The sequence below is a fragment of the Salvelinus sp. IW2-2015 genome, linkage group LG17 (genome assembly GCF_002910315.2).
Source record: "Salvelinus sp. IW2-2015 linkage group LG17, ASM291031v2, whole genome shotgun sequence".
NCBI classification, from domain to species: domain Eukaryota; kingdom Metazoa; phylum Chordata; class Actinopteri; order Salmoniformes; family Salmonidae; genus Salvelinus; species Salvelinus sp. IW2-2015.
The window spans coordinates 14443419-14463463 of NC_036857.1; the positions used below are offsets into that span (position 1 = coordinate 14443419).

At 49.0% G+C, this 20045-nt stretch overlaps 1 protein-coding gene across 4 annotated transcripts in view; it reads left to right on the forward strand.

Annotated features, from left to right (window-relative positions):
• Positions 1 to 17968, forward strand: part of mtcl2 (microtubule crosslinking factor 2) — a 73083-nt gene extending 55115 nt beyond the window's left edge. For 3 of the 4 annotated variants that reach the window (XM_024005767.2, XM_024005769.2, XM_024005768.2), the window contains exons 7-14: positions 1602 to 1730; positions 2067 to 2297; positions 2906 to 3061; positions 3328 to 3495; positions 11890 to 12144; positions 15831 to 15904; positions 16019 to 17522; positions 17717 to 17968. In XM_024005767.2, the coding sequence (XP_023861535.1) occupies positions 1602 to 1730; positions 2067 to 2297; positions 2906 to 3061; positions 3328 to 3495; positions 11890 to 12144; positions 15831 to 15904; positions 16019 to 17522; positions 17717 to 17869 (2670 nt within the window). In that variant the 3' untranslated portion in view covers positions 17870 to 17968. The remainder of the gene's footprint in view (positions 1 to 1601; positions 1731 to 2066; positions 2298 to 2905; positions 3062 to 3327; positions 3496 to 11889; positions 12145 to 15830; positions 15905 to 16018; positions 17523 to 17716) is intronic. The other variant, XM_024005770.2, reaches the window with a different exon arrangement.
• Positions 17969 to 20045: the final 2077 nt, after the last annotated feature.

Consider the following 20045-nt stretch of genomic DNA (forward strand, 5'->3'; position numbering starts at 1 on the left):
TTCATTAGGGAACATAGTTTCAAAACGTTGTGCAGGTAGTCCCTCCTTGTTTTAGTCAGTTTTCTCCTGTTTAGTGCCTAATGAATACGGCCCTGGTCTCTCCCCACTGAGTGGTGCCTCTTGTGTCCATTACCACCAACCAACCCTTTCAGAGTAACTGTGTAATGTTAAAAATAGGGTACTATATCCTGCTCAGAAAGCAACTTAAATAGAAGAGTCTTCTGCAGGACAGTAAGACTGACATAATGCTGTGAAAGGCATTGGAAACTGACAGCAGGTTATCCATTTATATGCATGGAGTCTGTGTCTAAGGCTTGGCTGGGGAATGTAAGCCTTTTATACAATTGTTATGGTCTATGAGGCGAATATGCATTGGAATGTGAGGAAATTGAAAGGTTTAGCAGCTGAAATTGAGCTCCCTTCACTCTTACTCCTTGGATCCCTTTGGTGAGAAAATGAGGGTGTCAGAAGTCACTTACAGAGGCTGCTGAGGAGAAGGAGAAAGGGGGAGAAATGCAGAAGCGAGCTACGGTATACATTTTATAAAGAAATCTGCTGCAAATCAATTTGTGACTGGCTGAGTAATAGTGCAATTGGGACTTGCACTGGCAGGGACTCTCTCAGAATACACAGTGAGGGTAGAGTTGTTGGGAGGGCATACTGCCAAGATGTTGGTTATCCCTAGTAAATAACCAAGTAGATTGTAGTAGATTATGAGTAGATATTGAGTGTGCAACTCAACAAACAAACAAAAAATGATTCCAGCAATGCAACATCTAAATAAGCTAACATTAAAATAATAACATTGTATTTTCACTTATCTGTCAAAGCCCTCAGAGAACCTTGGGACAAAACATAAAGGTTGTTATTGTACCTCAAAACACAGCAGTAGTCTTAAAGTGCCATTTAAACACAGTTATCCATGGAACATTATGACACAGTGGATATTGGATAATGGAATAATGTTTCTTTTTAAACCTTCAGAGTCTATTAATGCCCCTCGGGGTATTTCAGTCTTCCATAGAACACCCCCATTCTCCCACCTTATCCAATTCTACACACTAATTGGTGGGGATAAAATGGTGGGCGCTGAGTGATAATGAAAAGCTTGAGTGGCTGGTCTTGTGCCTGACGTTAGAACGGAGGCCATTTGAGTAGCATTTCGTAGGTTAGCGCTAATGGTAGGCTGGGGTGGCCCCCACCACGGGTTAGCGAGAAGTGAAGAAGAAGAACACTAAGGGGAACAGTAACTCCTCTCACTCAATGGCCAAATGAAGCATGTGACAGTACTAAAGATGAGGTGTATTTGTTGGACCATGGGGCCCAGTGTGGTGTGTGAGTGTGCTGTATGTCTTTAACTGTGTGACATACGGTTGGATTGTTGTTCCCCCACCACGGGTTAGCGAGAAGTGAAGAAAAACACTAAGGGGAACAGTAACTCCAGTAAGTGAGTTATCAATGGAGGATATTTTTCAGTTGTGGGAAGTGGTGTGGTATGCTTTACACTTTACAGGGTGATATAGCATTGCAGAGTGTATTGTAATCTAGCTATAATGGTGTATCGCTCTCTCGCTCTCACGCTTGCTCCCTCCCTCCCTCAGCAGATCAGTGAGCTGCAGGCCCTTCTGTTGGAGGCGAGGGAGAATGCTTGCAGGACGCAGGAGGAACTGACTGTGGAGAGACAGGATCACAGAGACCCCACCCACAGTAGCTCACAGACATTCACACAGGTACACAATCATCAAACTGTTCTATATCTATGTACACAACACTGACTACAGCCAAACCCTTCTAAACCACACAGAGCATTGTTACTGTAACGTCTTGGCAATGCTAATACAGAGTATGCACCACACCTGAGGACAGTATGGTATCACTACTATGATATGTACAACAACAGCAGTTTATTATCATTCACCCACTTAGCAAACAGCTAAAGCAAACTCCATAAACGGTGCTGCACCTAATCCCTTATCATAACAACACTGGCACTGTCTCCTCTCTCTCTATGTGTGTGTGCGTACGCCTGCCTGCCTGCGTGTGTTTGTCTCTCCCTCTGTCTCCAGCTGCAGGAGGAGCACCAGAAGGCCCTGACGAGGAGGGACTTCCAGCTACAGAGTCTGAGTCTGCAGACGCGGCTGCAGCAGAAGTTCTGGAGCCAAGAGAGGAACCTGATGTTGCAGGAGTCCCAGCAGCTCAAGCAGACCCTGCTGCTGCTCAGCCTCAAGCTGCGCTGCTTCCTCAAACAGTGGCGGCTGGGACGCAAGCTGGACACGGAGGCCAAGGATGTCTTGGAGGTACGGGACTGACTAGCCCCCCTCTCCCTTTGAATCAGCCACTTAGCTGTGGCAGAGTAGTTTGGTTGGTTGATTTTATTTTATCCTCGTTAGCCAGCAGGATACCACCCTGCATCCCACTGCTGGCTTGCTTCTGAAACTAAGCGTTGGTTTGTCCTGGTTGGTACCTGGATGGGAGACCAGATGCTGCTGGAAGTAGTGTTGGAGGGTCTGTAGGAGGCACCCTCTCCTCTGGTCTAAACATTTTTAAATATCCCAATGCCCCAGGGCAGTGATTGGGGACGTTGCCCTGTGTAGGGTGCCGTCATTCGGATGGGATATTAAACGTGTGTCCTGACTCTCTGTGGTCACTAAAGATTCCATTGCACTTATCGTAAGAGTAGGAGTGTTAACCCTGGTGTCCTGGCTAAATTCCCAATCTGGCCCTCATACCATCACGGTTACCTAATCATCCCCAGCTTCCAATTGGCTCGTTCATCCTGTAACTATTCCCCAGGCTGTTGCTGTAAATGAGAATGTGTTCTCAGTCAACTTACTGGGTTAAATAAAATAAATGAGCTGTTTAAGAAACTTGGCTGACTAATAATTTGCTGCGTATGTCCCTACAGGTGAACAGCCTGAAGGACCTGTACCTGCTGCTGGAGGAGGAGAGTCTGGCCGCCCACCCCCTACAGGGAGACAACAAGATGACCTCCGCAGAGGAGCAGCACCTCTGCCCCACCATCTCCAAAGAGCTCTGTGTGCTGGAGAAGAGCTACACACAGGTGCAGGAACAGGTCACACCTGGGTCATATTCATTAGTGCACACCRTTGCAAAAATGTTTTGCTACAGAAAACAAAAACAAGCTTTTGTTATTGGACAAGTTCAGGTTGTTCCTCTCGGTTTCAGTGGGTTCTTTCTGTTTAGTGTCTACTGAAAACAACCCCGACAACACACAGGAAACAGCAGTTATTGATCAAATGCATGACATGGAGATCCTCTCAAATGTCATGTTCATCTCACTGATTCTCCATCCTGTCCGTGGCCTAGACGAGTGGCGTGAGCAGCACACTGGCAGACCTGAAGGGAGCGCTCCAGGATCTGAGCGGGGAGCTGCGAGAGGAGCGCCAGGGCTCTCAGGAACTGACCCAGCAGTTTGCCCGCGCTAAGGCCTCCTGGGAGGTGGAGAGGACCGAGCTCAAGAGCCTCATTACCCAGGTAAGACCACACCACCTAGAAGGGTGCAACTAGCATAGAAATATAATTACTAGAATGGAAATTTGACTTCACCCTCATGGGTACACTCAATATGGCTGACATGGTATTGTGCTAGCTAGTCTATAGAAACCCTCTGTTGTATATTTATAGTTTCAAACCCATAGTTTACCTAAAATCAACTAAAAACCTTATTTGGCTAGTTCAGAGGCCAGTCTATTATGTAGCTTACAGACCAATGGATTTCACATGTGTCACGTTCCCTGCCTGACCATTATCTAAGAGGCTTAGCATAAAGCATCCCTGGGAGGGTAATACATCAGTTTCTCCTGTTGGCTACCTGGATGTCTGAAGCAAAGACATTGATTGTATGACCATTAAGTGGTTTTTGGTGTTGTTATAAATAAGAAAGGTCTTCATTCAGCATGCAGGAGAGCACCCTCTGAAGCTGTACGAAGATCAAGTTACCCATTCATAAAGGATGACATGACCTGTCATTTGTTACAATTTACTGAGAAAAGCTGTCGAGTTGCGGAGAGCTATGTTACAGATGATCAGAAGTATGAATCAGTCATTTAATCACCAATACTCATGTTGACAAATGGCTTGAAACTGCTGATATCCTGAGGTGGTGGATTTGTGCCAATCTATCTGTCTGGGGTTTAGTTTGGCCGTCTACTTTTCCCCCAGACCTCTGCAATTAAGAGAGGAAGAGGTGGAGAGGAATAAGGAGAGGGGGGATAGAGAGGGAGACCCCACTGTGTGCCATCACAGCAGCAAGATTTGTGACCTGTTGCCACAAGAAATGGGCAACCAGTGAAGAACAAACACCATTGTAAATACAACCCATATTTATGTTTTGATTTATTTTCCCTTTTGTACATTCATTATTTGCACATCGTTACAACACTGTATATATACATAATATGCATTTGAAATATCTTTATTCTTTTGGAACTTCTGTGAGTGTCATGTTTACTGTTCATTTGTATTGTTTATTTCACTTTTGTTTATTATCTACTTCACTTGCTTTGGCAATGTTAACATATGTTTCCCATGCYAATAAAGCCCTTCAATTGAATTGAATTGAGTGGGGAATAAACAGAGAGAGAGAGAGAGAGAAGCAGAATAAACAGAGGGAGAGAGAGAAGGGGAATAAACAGAGGGAGAAAGAAGGCGAGAGAGAGATAATGGGAAATATACAGAGGGAGAGAGAGCGCAAGAGAGAGAGAGGTACAGTACAGTAGACAGAGAGAGAGTTTGAAGCATGTTTCCTTGGTCCTGTCAGACTGTTCCCTCCCTCTGCAGTCCCTCCTGCATGGGTCTGTAAGGGCACAGCTAAATGGTTGCCTGCCCTGAGAGCTGCACTGTGCCATGGGGATCCCTTTCCTGGCGGCGCCAACACAGCTACTCAACACCATAACTGGGTCACAATTTACAACCTGGGCCAGGCTTTTTCATTCATCCATCCCCCTTCCTCCTCCTGTATCCACCGTAGAGGCTTTTGTCTCTCTCCTCCCTGGCAGTAGTAATGTGTTGTGTGTCAGGGTGGGAGGGAGAGAGGGAACAGAAGGGTTGAGGAGACAGGAAAAGGGGCTTCTTGTGCATTGGTTCTACACCTTTATTAAACTGGACACAACTAACTTCTTTTTTTCATTGATATTTCCTGATGAAATAATGGCCTACATGGACTGTAGGAGCATGACTCAGTCTGTAGCCTTGGGTGAAGWCTACATTTTACCCTGGGTTAGAATCCTGATTTGTGTATCACCAGAAGACCCAGATGACAATGTAATTTAGTTGAAACACTTTAAAAAGGCGTCACCTGTATGAATCATGGCCATAATCAAAGCGTTGACTCTCTTTCTGAGTGGCGCGGCGGTCTAAGGCACTGCATCTCAGTGCAAGAGACATCACTACAGACCCCGGTTTGATTCTAGGCTGTATCACAACCGGTCGTGATTGGGAGTCCCATGGGGCGGCGCACAATTGGGCAACAATTGGCCCTGCAGGCCGTCATTGTAAATAAGAATTTGTTCATAACTGACAAGCCTAGTTAAATAAAGGTTAGGGACTCCCAATCATGGCCAGTTGTGATACAGCCTGGAATTGAACCAGGGTGTCTGTAGTGACACCTCAAACACTGAGGTGCAGTGCCTTAGACCGCTGCGCCACTCGGGAGCCCAAACATAGTACCAGACTATCAGGTTTCAGGGAAGACCCAAGTGCAGACTGTGTAGAAGTAACAATGGTACAGGACGGCAGCCAGGCTCAGGGGTAGACAGAGTGGTCAGGCAGGCGGGCTTGGAGTCAGGACAGGCAGGGGTCAAATCCAGGAGGACGAGAAAAGACATACTGGAAAAAGCAGGAGCTGAGACACAAAATGCCGGTAGGCTTGAACAAACAAGACAAACTGACGCAGACAGACAGAAAACACAGGTATAAATACCCAGGGGATATAGTGCCTTGCAAAAGTATTCACCCCCTTGGCGTTTTTCCTATTTTGTTGCATTACAACCTGTAATTTAAATGGATTTCTATTTGGATTTCATGTAATTGACATACACAAAATAGTCCAAATTGGTGAAGTAAATGAAAAAAATAACTTGTTTCAAAAAATTACAAAGAATATAAAACGGAAAGTGGTGGATGCATATGTTTTCACCCCCTTTGCTATGAAGCCCCTAAATAAGATCTGGTGGAACCAATTACCTTCAGAAGTCACATAATTAGTTAAATAAAGTCCACCTGTGTGCAATCTAAGTGTCACATGATCTGTCACATGATCTCAGTATATATACACCTGTTCTGAAAGGCCCCAGAGTCTGCAACACCACTAAGCAAGGGGCACAACCAAGCAAGCAGCACTATGAAGACCAAGGAGCTCTCCAAACAGGTCAGGGACAAAGTTGTGGAGAAGGACAGATCAGGGTTGGGTTATAAAAAATTATCTGAAACTTTGAACATCCCACGGAGCACCATTTAAATCCATTATTTTWAAAAATGGAAAGAATATGGCACCACAACAAACCTGCCAAGAGCGGGCCGCCCACCAAAACTCACGGACCAGACAAGGAGGGCATTAATCAGAGAGGCAACAAAGAGACCAAAGATAACCCTGATGGAGCTGCAAAGCTCCACAGCGGAGATTGAAGTATTTGTCCATAAGTCCACTTTAAGCCGTACACTCCACAGAGCTGGGCTTTACGGCAGAGCGGCCAGAAAAAAAGCCATTGCTTAAAGAAAACAATAAGCAATCATGTTTGGTGTTCGCCAAAAGGCATGTGGGAGACTCCCCAAACATATGGAAGAAGGTACTCTGGTTGGATGAGACAAAAATTTAGCTTTTTGGCCAAGGAAAACGCTATGTCTGGCACAAACTTAACACCTCTCATCACCTCGAGAACGCCATCCCCACAGTGAAGAATGGTGGTGGTGGCAGCATCATGCTGTGGGGATGTTTTTCATCGGCAGGGACTGGGAAACTGGTCAGAATTGAAGGAATGATGGATGGTGCTAAATACAGGGAAATTCTTGAGGGAAACCTGTTTCAGTCTTCCAGAGATTTGAGACTGGGACGAGGTTCACCTTCCAGCAGGACAATGACCCTAAGCATACTGGTAATGCAACAATCGACTGGTTTAAGGGGAAACAGTTAAATGTTTCGGAATGGCCTAGTCAAAGCCCAGACCTCAATCCAATTGAGAATCTGTGGTATGACTTAAATATTGCTGTACACCAGCAGAACCCATCCAACTTGAAGGAGCTGGAGCAGTTTTGCTTTGAAGAACAGGCAAAAATCCCAGTAGCTAGATGTGCCAAGATTATAGAGACATACCCYAAGAGACTTGCAGCTGTAATTGCTGCAAAAGGTGACTCTACAAAGTATTGACTTTGGGGGTTGAATAGTTATGCACGCTCAAGTTTTCAGTTTTTTTGTCTTATTTCTTGTTTGTTTCACAATAAAACATATTTTGCATCTTCAAAGTGGTAGGCTGTTGTGTATCAAATGATACAAACCCCCCAAAATAAGTTAAGAAAAAATAGGAAAAAATGCCAAAGGGGGTGAATATACTTTCGAAGCCACTGTAAGTGAGGAAGATTGGCGACACCTGGAGGGGTGGAGACAAGCACAAGGACAGGTGAAACAGATCTGGGCGTGACAGGTACAGTTGTGGGGATGCAATCGAAATTAATACTACCACTAGCATCAAAAAAACGTTTAAAGTCAATGAGGCTGATGCAACAGATCAGAACATTTAGCTTAAAATGTTGATAAACTATAGGCCATTTTTTCTCATTATAAGCGCAGCAATGCACACACAGTAATTGCTGGCTAAAAGCGTGAACGTTCCAAAATGCAATCAATTAGCGGAAAACACCATTCTCAAAAGTGACCACAAATGTGGTTATGTGGTTAAAACCCTGTTTTTGCTTTGTCGTTATGGTATATTGTGTGTATATTGATGAGGGGAAAAACAATTTAATCAATTTTAGAATAAGTTTGTAATGTAACAAAATGTGGAAAAAGTCAAGGGGTCTGAGTGCTATCAAATCAAATCAAATCAAATTTTATTAGTCACATACACATGGTTAGCAGATGTTAAATGCGAGTGTAGCGAAATGCTTGTGCTTCTAGTTCCGACAATGCAGTAATAACAACAAGTAATCTAACCTAAACAATTCCACAACTACTACCTTACACACACACACAAGTGTGGGGATAAAGAATATGTACATAAAGATATATGAATGAGTGGTGGTACAGAACGGCATGGCAGATGCAGTAGATGGTATAGAGTACGGTATATACATATGAGATGAGTACTGTAGGGTATGTAAACATAAAGTGGCATAGTTTAAAGTGGCTAGTGGTAACATGTATTACATAAAGATGGCAAGATGCAGTAAATGATATAGAGTACAGTATATACATATGAGATGGGTATGTAGGGTATGTAAACATTGTATTAAGTGGCATTGTTTAAAGTGGCTAGTGGTACATTTTTAACATAATTTTCCATCAATTCCCATTTTTAAAGTGGCTGGAGTTGAGTCAGTATGTTGGCAGCGGCCGCTAAATGTTAGTGGTGGCTGTTTAACAGTCTGATGGCTTGAGATAGAAGCTGTTTTTCAGTCTCTCGGTCCCTGCTTTGATGCACCTGTACTGACCTCGCTTTCTGGATGATAGCGGGGTGAACAGGCAGTGGCTTGGGTGGTTGTTGTCCTTGATGATCTTTATGGCCTTCCTGTGACATCGGGTGGTGTAGGTGTCCTGGAGGGCAGGTAGTTTGCCCCTGGTGATGCGTTCTGCAGACCTCACTACCCTCTGGAGAGCCCTTACGGTTGTGGGCGGAGCAGTTGCCAGTAGGCGGGGGATACAGCCCGACAGGATGCTTTCGATTGTGCATCTGTAGAAGTTTGTGAGTGCTTTTGGTGACAAGCCGAATTTCTTCAGCCTCCTGAGGTTGAAGAGGCGCTGCTGCGCCTTCTTCACAACGCTGTCTGTGTGGGTGGACCAATTCAGTTTGTCGTGATGTGTAACACCGAGGAACTTAAAACTTTCCACTTCTCCACTACTACTGACCTGCGTCGATGTGGATAGGGGGTGCTCCCTCTGTGTTTCCTGAAGTCCACAATCATCTCCTTTGTTTGTTTTGTTGACGTTGAGTGTGAGGTTATTTTCCTGACACCACACTCCGAGGGCCCTCACCTCCTCCCTGTAGGCCGTCTCGTCGTTGTTGGTAATCAAGCCTACCACTGTAGTGTCATCCGCAAACTTGTGATTGAGTTGGAGGCGTGCATGGCCACGCAGTCGTGGGTGAACAGGGAGTACAGGAGAGGCTCAGAACGCACCCTTGTGGCGCCCAGTGTTGAGGATCAGCGGGGTGGAGATGTTGTTACCTACCCTCACCACCTGGGGGCGGCCCGTCAGGAAGTCCAGGACCCAGTGTCACAGGGCGGGGTCGAGACCCAGGGTCTCGGAATGACGAGTTTGGAGGGTACAGAATACACTGTATGCCAGTTAGGCTCTACACGCTTGTAAAGCAGATTAATGTGCTTAATTTTAAGAAGTTATTTGGCCACGTTAGTTGAGATACAAAACCTTATCAAAACATATAGGCCTATGGGCTAAGCTACATTAGATGTGCGACTATAAAAAGGTATGCGCTGTTTCTTGCCTTATAGCATAAAAGCTGGCAGCAATGCACAAGTGATAATATATAATTCACAAGTCATAGGCTAATATTGTTTTTCTTGATTGAATCTTGTCTTTACATTACATATACTAATAATTCTGTGAAATTTGTTTGGATTTAGAATAGACCATTGTCTGCACCTGTCTCGAAACAATGGGCAGGGGAAAAAATACATGTTCTATGCGCTAAAATAGCGAATGGAGGGATGCTTTTCCCTGTGGTTTATTTTCATGCCAGCCAGGTAGGCTATACTCCTGTTGTAAAGAGAAGCAATGTGCTTGAAATTAGGAAAGTTGAGAAATAAATATAGTAGGCCTAGCCTATAGAAAGCTGATGGAATCCTCCTCTTTTTAATAGAGGCCATCCCTCTGTTTTCTTACGCAATTGCATAGCCTATAGAAATGTTGCTCAACATGAGCTCATGGGCTCTGATGAAGTGTTTGATTAGATATTCGATTATATTTGCATTGATGTCAGAGTGATTAGAGGGACAATAGAGTGCTGAGTACCAGGCAGTTAGCATGTTTGGTAGGCTACTAATGACCAGCAGCAGCATCAGAGCTTTGAGAAGCCTAGTTATCATGACTAAATGGTCATGTGGAATTTGACTGTGGTCATGACTCGTGATTGCCGGTGTGGCAGTAATACGGTCACCATAACAGCCACCTCCATCAAAAAAGATAACAGCTTGCCCATTCCCCAAATTCATTGCATTTATTTTATTAGATCAGATTTACTGACTAACCTTTATGGCATAATCAGAGCTTGATTCATTTTGCTTTTCTTATTTTTAAGAAACTCATTCATCATCTGCTGCCCCACCCTGAGAGTCATGCATGCACCGGAGTATGCACGCACACACGCATGCGCGCGCACACATCACACACACACACAATGTTACTATTCTCCCTTTACCCCTTCACCCCTATAAACTATGCCGTTACTGTGCCCTTGTATTGTGTAAACCCAGTGGGCTGGTGCCCAGGAAAGAACTGGATGGCAAAGCTGGGTCCAATCTCTTCCTGCTCTGCTCAGCCAATCACAGAAGTAGGATAGCATCCTGGCAATGTGGCATGGCACCAGCAGCTGTTGCACTGTGGAACCAGGCTTATGGCCTAATGCCTACAGATGCCAACAGACAGTTCTCCAAGGAAGGCTGTGTCACAAATGGCACCCTATTCGCTGTATAGTGCAGAGGCCTATGTGGGCCCTGGTCAAAAGTAGTGTACTAAAACATAGTGCCATTTGGGACTCATGTCTGTCTTCAGTGGTTTTGGGGGGAATCTGGGGTGAATTGGGAGCGTTCAGAGCAAATGTCTTTCTCTGTGCTGTAAACCTGCAGACAACCATTAAGTCACAGCCCCGCAACGCCTCACCAATATAACTCATTATGGATATTCATCATCAGACGAGATCAACGCTTCCGTCGCCGTCGGAGAAGAATGGCATAGTCGTCCGAAAGACCACCCAGACTCCTCCATTAGCACCATAAAAGGCAGAAACCTGCAGTCATCCTCAGGCACCATGGCGATTGATGGGGCTCTCTCCCCCGAAAGCTGTGACTTCAAATACGAGAAAAAAAACGAGACAGACTCGTAAAAGAAATAAAGAGCAATCGCCTCAGCTTTGAAGCACTGCTTGATTCATTCTAATGGGGCAATTGGAGAGGAGGGAGAGGAAGGAGAGGAGAGGAGAGGAGGGAGAGGATGGGAGAAACGTAGCGGGCGTCTTTAGCTGTTGTCTTTTAATGTGACGGAAGAGAACCTGTAAACTCATCAATCTTAGAAACAAGGGAAGGATGACTTAAAAGTAACACACACACAARAGGTATCTGCTGCTGTTCTTTATTTATAGGCTTTCTCATTAAGTGCCTCGCTCCATGTCTCGTTTTATAGAGGGAGGAATACTTAAAAGCTAATAGTCTGTTTAGATCTTCAGATAAAAATGTTAGTGTTTTCAGAGATGGAAACAAAGAAAGGAAAATAAAATAAATGTATCTGGTGTGTTAATCATAAAGAGAGTAGGATGTGTTTGTTGAGCATTTGGGTATTCATTACTTTTGGTATTACGTCATCACATATACATGTAATTTAGCTGCTCAAACATGCATGGAACAAGCACAACATCCCCCATAGTGTCACATAATCACCAGCCTCACCAACTTCACCAACCCTCTCTCTGTCACCCTCCCCCCCAGCTGGAGAGCAAGGTGGGCATGGCTGCCCTGGCCGGGGGGGAGAAGGACCTCCAAGGACCTCCCGACCTGAAGGTGGCACTGAAGAGGGAGCGTGAGGAGCACCAGCACCTCCTGGCCGACTCATATGCAGCCGTCATGGACCTGACCAAGCAGCTGCAGATGGGCGAGAGGAACTGGAACCGCGAGAAGCTGGAGCTCCTAGAGCATTTCAGTCAGGAGAGGGGCCAGTGGGAGCAGAGGCTACAGTGCAAGATGGTAACTGGATTATTGCCACCTCAGTCCTGATAAGCTTATATTCTGCTCTACACTCTATTCTATTATAGCATGGTCTAGTATTATAGCTTAGCCATGTAGTGAGTACTGAGAGTGACACTAACTACCCTTGTAGCGTCTAGTGACTATCCTAATTGTCCTCCTTTCTCCTCGTCATCTTTGGCTATTTTTTTTCTCTGTGTGGTCTTTTGTTGGGGTGGAAAGGAAGGTTAATGTCACTGGTAGGACATTGTTGGCGTGTATGCATTACTGTACTCTGGGAATAGTGGTTTAGTGTTTTCCATAGAGGGGTTAGGGATAACTGGCCAGTAGAGGAATGCAGGGAGAGACAACATGCTGCTGAACATGAGTGTGTCTGCTGCATGGCCAGACCACACTGGAGGGTGTGTGTGTGTGTGTGTGTGTGTGTGTGGTCGTGTTTGTGGCACGAACTGGGCCCCGTGTTGTGTGTGTGTGTGTGTGTGTGTGTGTGTGTGTGTGGTGTGTGTGTGTGTGTGTGTGTGTGTGTGTGTGTGTGTGTGTGTGTGTGTGTGTGTGTGTGTGTGTGTGTGTGTGTGTGTGTGTGTGTGTGTGTGTGTGTGTGTGTGTGTGTGGTATAGTCTTGACTGCTCTTCTACCAGACACCCTCATTACCTGTGTCTGTCTGGCTGTCATCCAGTCTGTCCCGAAACTGACTGGGGTCTTGGAAAATAGGTCTCTCGCACTCCAATACTTATTGTGTCAGAAAACGGCACTGGAACATAGCACTGAGGCCAAGCACACAAGAGGACATGTCATTATTTCAGACAGACGCCTCTTTCTCTCGCTACTCTTTTCTCCTATCTGTCGTAGCCCAACTGTTGCTTCTCTTGTCAGTCAGTCACATTTGCATTGTGCATCAAAATACAGCAGTCATGTACTGTAGGATTCATTTGAACCACCCATCCTTCCTCTCCCTCCCTCCTCTCCCCTACCCTCCTCTCTCCCCTACCCTCTCTCCCTCCCCTCTCCTCTTCCCTCCCTCCTCTCTCCCCTCCCTCTCTCCCCCCTCTCCTCTTCCCTACCCTCCTCTCCCCACCCTCTCCCCCCCCTCTCCTCTTCCCTACCTCCCTCTCTCCTCCTTCACTCCCTCCTCTCTCTCTCCTCCCTCTCCCTCCCCTTGCCTCTCCCCTCGCTCCTCTCTCCCTCCCCTCTCCCTCCCCTCCTCCTCTCCCCTACCCTCTCTCCCTCCCCTCTTCCCTACCCTTCTCCCTCCCCTCCCCTCTCTCCTCCCTCCTCTCTCCCCTACCTCTCTCCTCCCTCTCCTCTTCCCCTACCCTCCTCTCCCACCCTCTCTCCCTCCCTCTCCTCTTCCCTACCCTCCTCTCTCCCTACCCTCTCTCCCTCCCCTCTCCTCTTCCTACCTCCTCTCTCCCCTCCCTCTCTCCCTCCTCCCCTCCTCTTCCCCTCCCCTCTCCTCCTTCCCCTCCTCTTCCCCCCTCTCCTCTTCCCTCCCTCTCTCCCTCCCCTCTCCTCTTCCCTACCTCCCTCTCCCCTACCCTCTCTCCCCCCCCTCTTCCCCTCCCCTCCTCTCTCTCCTCCCTCTCTCCCTCCCCTCTCCTCTTCCCTCCCCTCTCTCTCCCTCCCTCTCTCCCCCCTCCTCTCCCTCTTCCCTCCCCTCTCTCCCTCCCTCTCCTCTTCCCTCCCTCCTCTTCTCCGTCTCCTCTTCCCTCCCCTCCTCCCTCCCCTTCCCTTCCCCCTCCTCTCTCCCCTCTCTCCCTCTCTTCTTCTCCCTCCCCTCCTCTCTCCCTACCCTCTCTCCCTCCCCTTTCCTCTTCCTCCCTCCTCTCTCCCTCCCCTCCTCCCTCCCCTCTCCTCTTCCCTCCCCTCCTCTCTCCCCTACCCTCTCTCCTCCCTTTCCTCTTCCCCTCCCTCCTCTCTCCCTCCCTCTCTCCCTCCCCTCTTCCTCTTCCCTCCCTCCTCTCTCCCCTACCCTCTCCCCTCCCCTCTCCTCTCCCTCCCCTCCTCTCTCCCTCCCTCTCCTCTCCCTACCTCCTCTCTCCCCTCCCTCTCTCCCTCCCCTCTCCTTTCCTCCCTCCTCTCTCCCCTTCCTCCCCCCTCCTCTCTCCCCTCCCTCTCTCCCTCCCCCTCTCCTCTTCCCCCCTCTCCTCTTCCTCCCTCTCCTCTTCCTCCCCTCCCCTCCTCTCCTCCCTCCCCTCCTCTCTCCTCCCCTCTCCTCTTCCTCCCCCTCTCTCCCTCCCCTCTCCCTCTTCCTCCCTCCTCCCTCCCTCTCCTCTTCCCTCCCTCCTCCCTCCCCTCTCCTCTTCCCTCCCCTCCTCCTCCCCTCCTCTCTCCCTCCCTCTCCTTTCTTCCCTCCCCTCCTCTCTCCCCTCCCCTCTCCCCCCCTCTCCTCTCCCTCTCCCTCCTCTCTCCCCTACCCCTCTCCCTCCCCTTTCCTCTTCCCTCCCCTCCCTCTCCCTCCCCTCTCTCCCTCTCCTCTTCCCTCCCCTCCCTCTCCCCTACCCTCTCTCCCTCCCCTCTTCTCTTCCCTCCCCTCCTCTCTCCCTCCCCTCTCCTCTTCCCTACCCTCCTTCTCTCCCCTCCCCTCTCTCCCTCCCCTCTCCCCTTCCCTCCTTCCTCTCTCCCTCTCTCTTCCTCCACTCCTCTCTCCCCTCCTCTCCTCCCTCCCCTCTCCTCTTCTCCTCCCCCTCTCTCCCCCTCCCCTCTCTCCCCCTCCTCTTTCCTCCCCTCCCCTCCTCCCTCCCCCCCCTCCCCTCTCTCTCCCTCCCCTCTCCTCCCTTTCCTCCCTCCTCTCTCCCCTACCCTCCCCCTCCTCTCTCCCCTACCCCTCCTCCCTCCCCCCTCCCCTCCTCTCTCCTCCTACCTCTCTCCCTCCCCCCCTCCTCTCCTCCTCTCCCCCTCTCTCTCCCTCCCTCTTCCCTCCCTCCCTCTCCCTCCCTCCTCCTCTCCCTCCCTCTCTCCCTCCCCTCTCCTCTTTCCTCCCCCTCTCCCCCCCCTCTCCCCTCTTCCCTCCTCCTCTCTCCCCCTCCCCTCCCCTCCCTCTCTCTCTCTCCCTCCTCCTCCCCCTACCCCCTCTCTCCCTCCCCTCTCCTCTTCCCTCCCCTCCCTCTCTCCCTCCCCTCTCTCCCTCCCCTCTCCTCTTCCTCCCTCTCTCCCTCCCCTCTCCTCTTTCCTCCCCTCCTCTCTCCCCTCCCCTCTCTCCCTCCCCTCCTCTCTCCCCTACTCTCTCCCTCCCCTCTCCTCTTCCCTCCCCTCCTCTCTCCCCTCCCTCTCTCCCCTCCCTCTCCTCTTTCCTCCCCTCTCCCCTCCCCCTCCTCTTCCCTCCCCTCCTCTCTCCCCTCCCTCTCTCCCTCCCCTCTTCCTCTCCTCCCCTCCTCTCTCCCTACCCTCTCTCCCTCCCCTCTCCTCTCCCTCCCCTCCTCTCTCCCCTACCCTCTCTCCCTCCCCTCTCCTCTTTCCCCCTGAGAGGAAATATGTGTTTTTATGTGTGTGTGTGAGCTCATCTCCCTGTGAGCTGAAAGCTCCTGAGTCAGCGTCATTACAGGGACAGCAAGGCCTTTGTCAGGGATAAATACTGTAACTCCTAGATGATGGCCACATCCTCATGTCCTCCATTAAACATTGCCTATAAAACTACCGGACTGGCTGGACAGGAAACAAAAAATGTCTCCTTGTTTTCTCCCTCACAGTCTCTGCACTACAAAACCACCCCTGAAACAAAAACTGCACTGGACGTTGTTACAAATGGAACCAATTTATCAAGGTAACATATGTATTTAATGTGCAAAAAGCTCTTTTTCAAAGATCATGAAAAATGTATAGTCATAGCTGAAAAATAAAACGATCATGTTTAGTGATATAATTTTTCTTCTATCAGTACCAAGTCCATCCCGTCCATGTTGGAGGGTCTGCTGGAGGCCTGTCCTTTCCTTCCGGGTCAGGAGGTCAACGGTACAGCCAATGAGGAGGGAGAGAAGGACCAGCCGAGCACCCAGGCCCCTTCCCTTCTAACCCACACAGACCCGGGTGACCTCACCAGGAAGAACTGGAAGTACCTGACCAATGAGATGGCTCTGATGGAGCAGGGTGATGCCCCCTTCAAGACGTGGGACTGCCCCAGCTCCCCCAGCAGTTTCCTGGACCTGGAGAGCATCCAGAGGAGCTACACGGCCCCCGACAAGACCGGCATCCGCATCTACTACAGCCCCCCTACCATGCGACGTATGGAGAGCCGGCTGGCCAAGGAGAAGCAGGACAAACCTCAAGCCCAGCAAGGCCACCTGTCTCGGGCTTCAACTCCCTCAGATGCTGTGGCCCTGGGGGGCCAACCTCCCTCCTCCTCCTCTGCCTCCTCCTCTTCGTCCTATGACCAGTGGTTGAGCTCTCTGTCCAAGCAGCACAGGGACCTTCTGGAGAACAGCAGCGGTGGCGCGGGGGTGGCGCCCTTCCACGGCCTGGAGATCTCTGCCAACCTCTCGGATGACATGAAGGAGATGACCAACTGCGTGCGCCAGGCCATCCGCTCCAGCTCTCTGGAGAGGAAGTGCAGCAAGGACGTGAGCAGCCAGACGGTGGGGGTGTCTAGCCGCTCCACCCAGACGGTCCAGTTTGTGAGCGTGGGGCTGCAGACGGATGGGCTCGGGTCTCGGGGGGTGGGGAGCTTCCACACCAAATCCTCCTGGTCCCTCCGGCCCTCGTCGTCGCTGGCCTCGGCCCGCTCGCGCCACATCTCCTCATCACTGGATAAGGTGCACAGCCGCATCGACAGGCCTTGCTGCTCACCCAAGTTCGGCTCCCCCAAGCTACAGCGACGCATTTCCGCCTCCTCCTCCAAGCTGGACGGAGGAGGATTGTCCTCGGCTTCTTCCAGAGACCGCAGCCTGTGGAACCTCCACCAGCGGTCCTCGACCTCCAGCGGCTCGGCCTGGGCCCGTTCCACCACCACCAGGGACAGCCCCGTGCTCAGCGGCCTCAACGATGGCCTGTCCAGCCTGTTCAGTGTGGTGGAGCACTCAGGCAGCGTGGAGTCCCTGTGGAAGAGTGAGCCAGGGGCCAGCCCAGCCCGCCAGGCAGCAGGGAAGCCCTCTGGCCCTGGACCAGACACCGGAGCCCAGAAATACGGCCCCTTCCAGGAGTTTTTCAGGAACGTGTGCGGCCGGACCGGAACGACCATGCCCGGGGGAGGGGAGAGGGGGCAGAGGGAGGTGGGGGCCATGGATGAGCCCAAGCCTGAGTGCCTTTCCGGGGTTTCGCTGGTGGGGAACGACAGCGTCACCAAGATCGTCAACAAGAGGTTCATGAGACAGATGCCCAGGGAGGAGTTGGGGGCCACTGCTAACGATCTCACTGCCAGGGACCTGACCTTGAGCTCCAGCATGGAGGTAGGTCTCACACATACTCACTCACACACAGAGACAGGGACAGATACTCACACAGAGACAGGGGTACACACATGCACGCACAAACACACATACACACATACAGGACATCATATCCAAGCAGATTATTTGAGCAGCTCTGTCTTTCATTGGATTGCATTATAACATAACTATTTAATGTCTCCTCCCTGTCCCAGGATGCAGCGTGTGATTGCAACTCCCAGTCTCTTACATCCTGCTTCGCCCGGCCCTCCCGCTCGGCCACACGCCATTCACTGGGCCACTGCATGCACCGCTCTCAGGAGCCTCCGACGGCAACGGAGGAGAGAGTGGATGCAGGCAATGAGTGATGGATCAGAGAGAGCACAGACGTTCACACACACACACACACACACACACACACACACACACACACACACACACACACACACACACACACACACACACACACACACNACACACACACACACACACACACACACACACACATACTGCCTCACCAACACACTGCCACATAAGCTACAGTACTGTCACAAAACGTAGACACAAACATCTTGGCTACACCAACACACTGCTACATACATACTGTACATACACACAATCCCTCACAAACTGCCACACAGAACCACTGTCACATGCACACACACACACGTCTGGAATTGGAAATCAACCCAAGCAGCACATTCTAATGCCAAGGATATAGGAAGACCAGAATCTCCTAGGATTCCTCTTTGAGCACCAGAACCACTACCAACTACCAGCAGGACAACAACCTCACACACAACACACAAACTGGAACAGTAATGACACACTACTCCCTATATACTGCAGTATTTAGGGAATAGGGTGCTATTTTGCACGCAAACAGTTTGTGGAAACGACCACCTAGGAATTCAGAGAGTCTTATATGATGTCAGAACCCACAACACTCTACTTTACCCGGGAATTTTTGGAATTGCATAGGGAAAACACATACTGGGCTACTAGATTTCTACAAAGTGGATCTTCCCAACCGACAGGGATATGAGGTGGTTTGTTAGCTGCTCCCATTCCAAGTACCAATCCTATTCCCAGTCCAATTCCCAAGCCAGCACCAGTCCCTTCCCAAGCCAGCATTTGGAGAGCTCTGTCCAAACCTCCTCCCTAACACCAAGCAGAGGATTCTACTGGTGTGGACCACCTCTTGCCATTATCAACCAACAACCATACAAAACATCTCATCAACGTATGTTCATTTTTTATGTCAACTGCCTCCCTGTTGTTTTTCTGAAAGACTTTCCTCCAATGAAGGGGTAGGACAATTACGTCCTTATGTTACGTATGATATGATGATCCTATGTTTTCTAAAGGTTGTTTGAATGTTTGTAATCTGCCTGTTGTTGGCACACATTGATAGGATGGTGGTTAAGACTCTGAGACCCTATGAGTTTTGTCTCTTGTGTGTACTATACTGTAGGATGTAGATGTATAAGAGGATCGAAACCCAGCTGTAAAGATTACTCCCTGCCAGGAAAAAACACAAACTTGTCCCATTTTGAGAGACAATGCATTCCTTTGTTACGTTACAATTCCAATTACACTCTGGCTAATCTGTTAACGTGTGTGTGCGTGCGTGCACTGTGTGTTTGTGAGTGTGAGAGACAGAATGCTCATTTTCAGCATTCTAGAATGCCTTTGCCACATTCCCATATAGTGAAGGCAGTTGTTGTTGCACAGTGTTTCTGCTTCATCCTCAGCCATCGACTGTCTGTGTTCCTGACCTCTTTTCTCCTGCTTTAAATGTAACAGGACACAATGTCCTCTACAGAAGGTTAGCTCCTTCCTTTTCTCATGTCACCACTGAAGTCTTGAGATATTGTACAGTACCAGTCAAAAGTTTGGACACACTACTCATTCAAGGGTTTTTCTTTATTTTTACTATTTTCTACATTGTAGAATAATAGTGAAGACATCAAAACTATGAAATAACACATATGGAATCATGTAGTAACCAAAAAAGTGTTAAACAAATCAAAATATATTTTAGATTCTTCAAAGTAGCCACCCTTTGCCTTGACAGCTTTGCACACTCTTGGCATTCTCTCAACCAGCTTAATGAGGAATGCTTTTCCAACAGTCTTGAAGGAGTTCCTACATATTCTGAGTGCTTGTTGGCTGCTTTTCCTTCATTCTGCGGTCCAACTCATCCCGGACCATCTCAATTGAGTTGAGGTCGGGTGATTGTGGAGGCCAGGTCATCTGATGCAGCACTCCATCACACTCCTTCTTGGTCAAATAGCCCTTAAACAGCCTGGAGGTGTGTTGGGTCATTGTCCTGTTGAAAAACAAATGATAGTCCCAATAAGCGCAAACCAGATGGGTGGAAACCACACATGCGAAAATCATATGTTCACCTACTCTGCGTCTCACAAAGACACGGAGGTTGGAACCAAAAATCTCAAAGTTTGACTCATTAGACCAAAGTACAAATTTCCACCAGTCTAATGTCCAATGCTCGTGTTTCTTTGCCCAAGCAAGTCTCTTCTT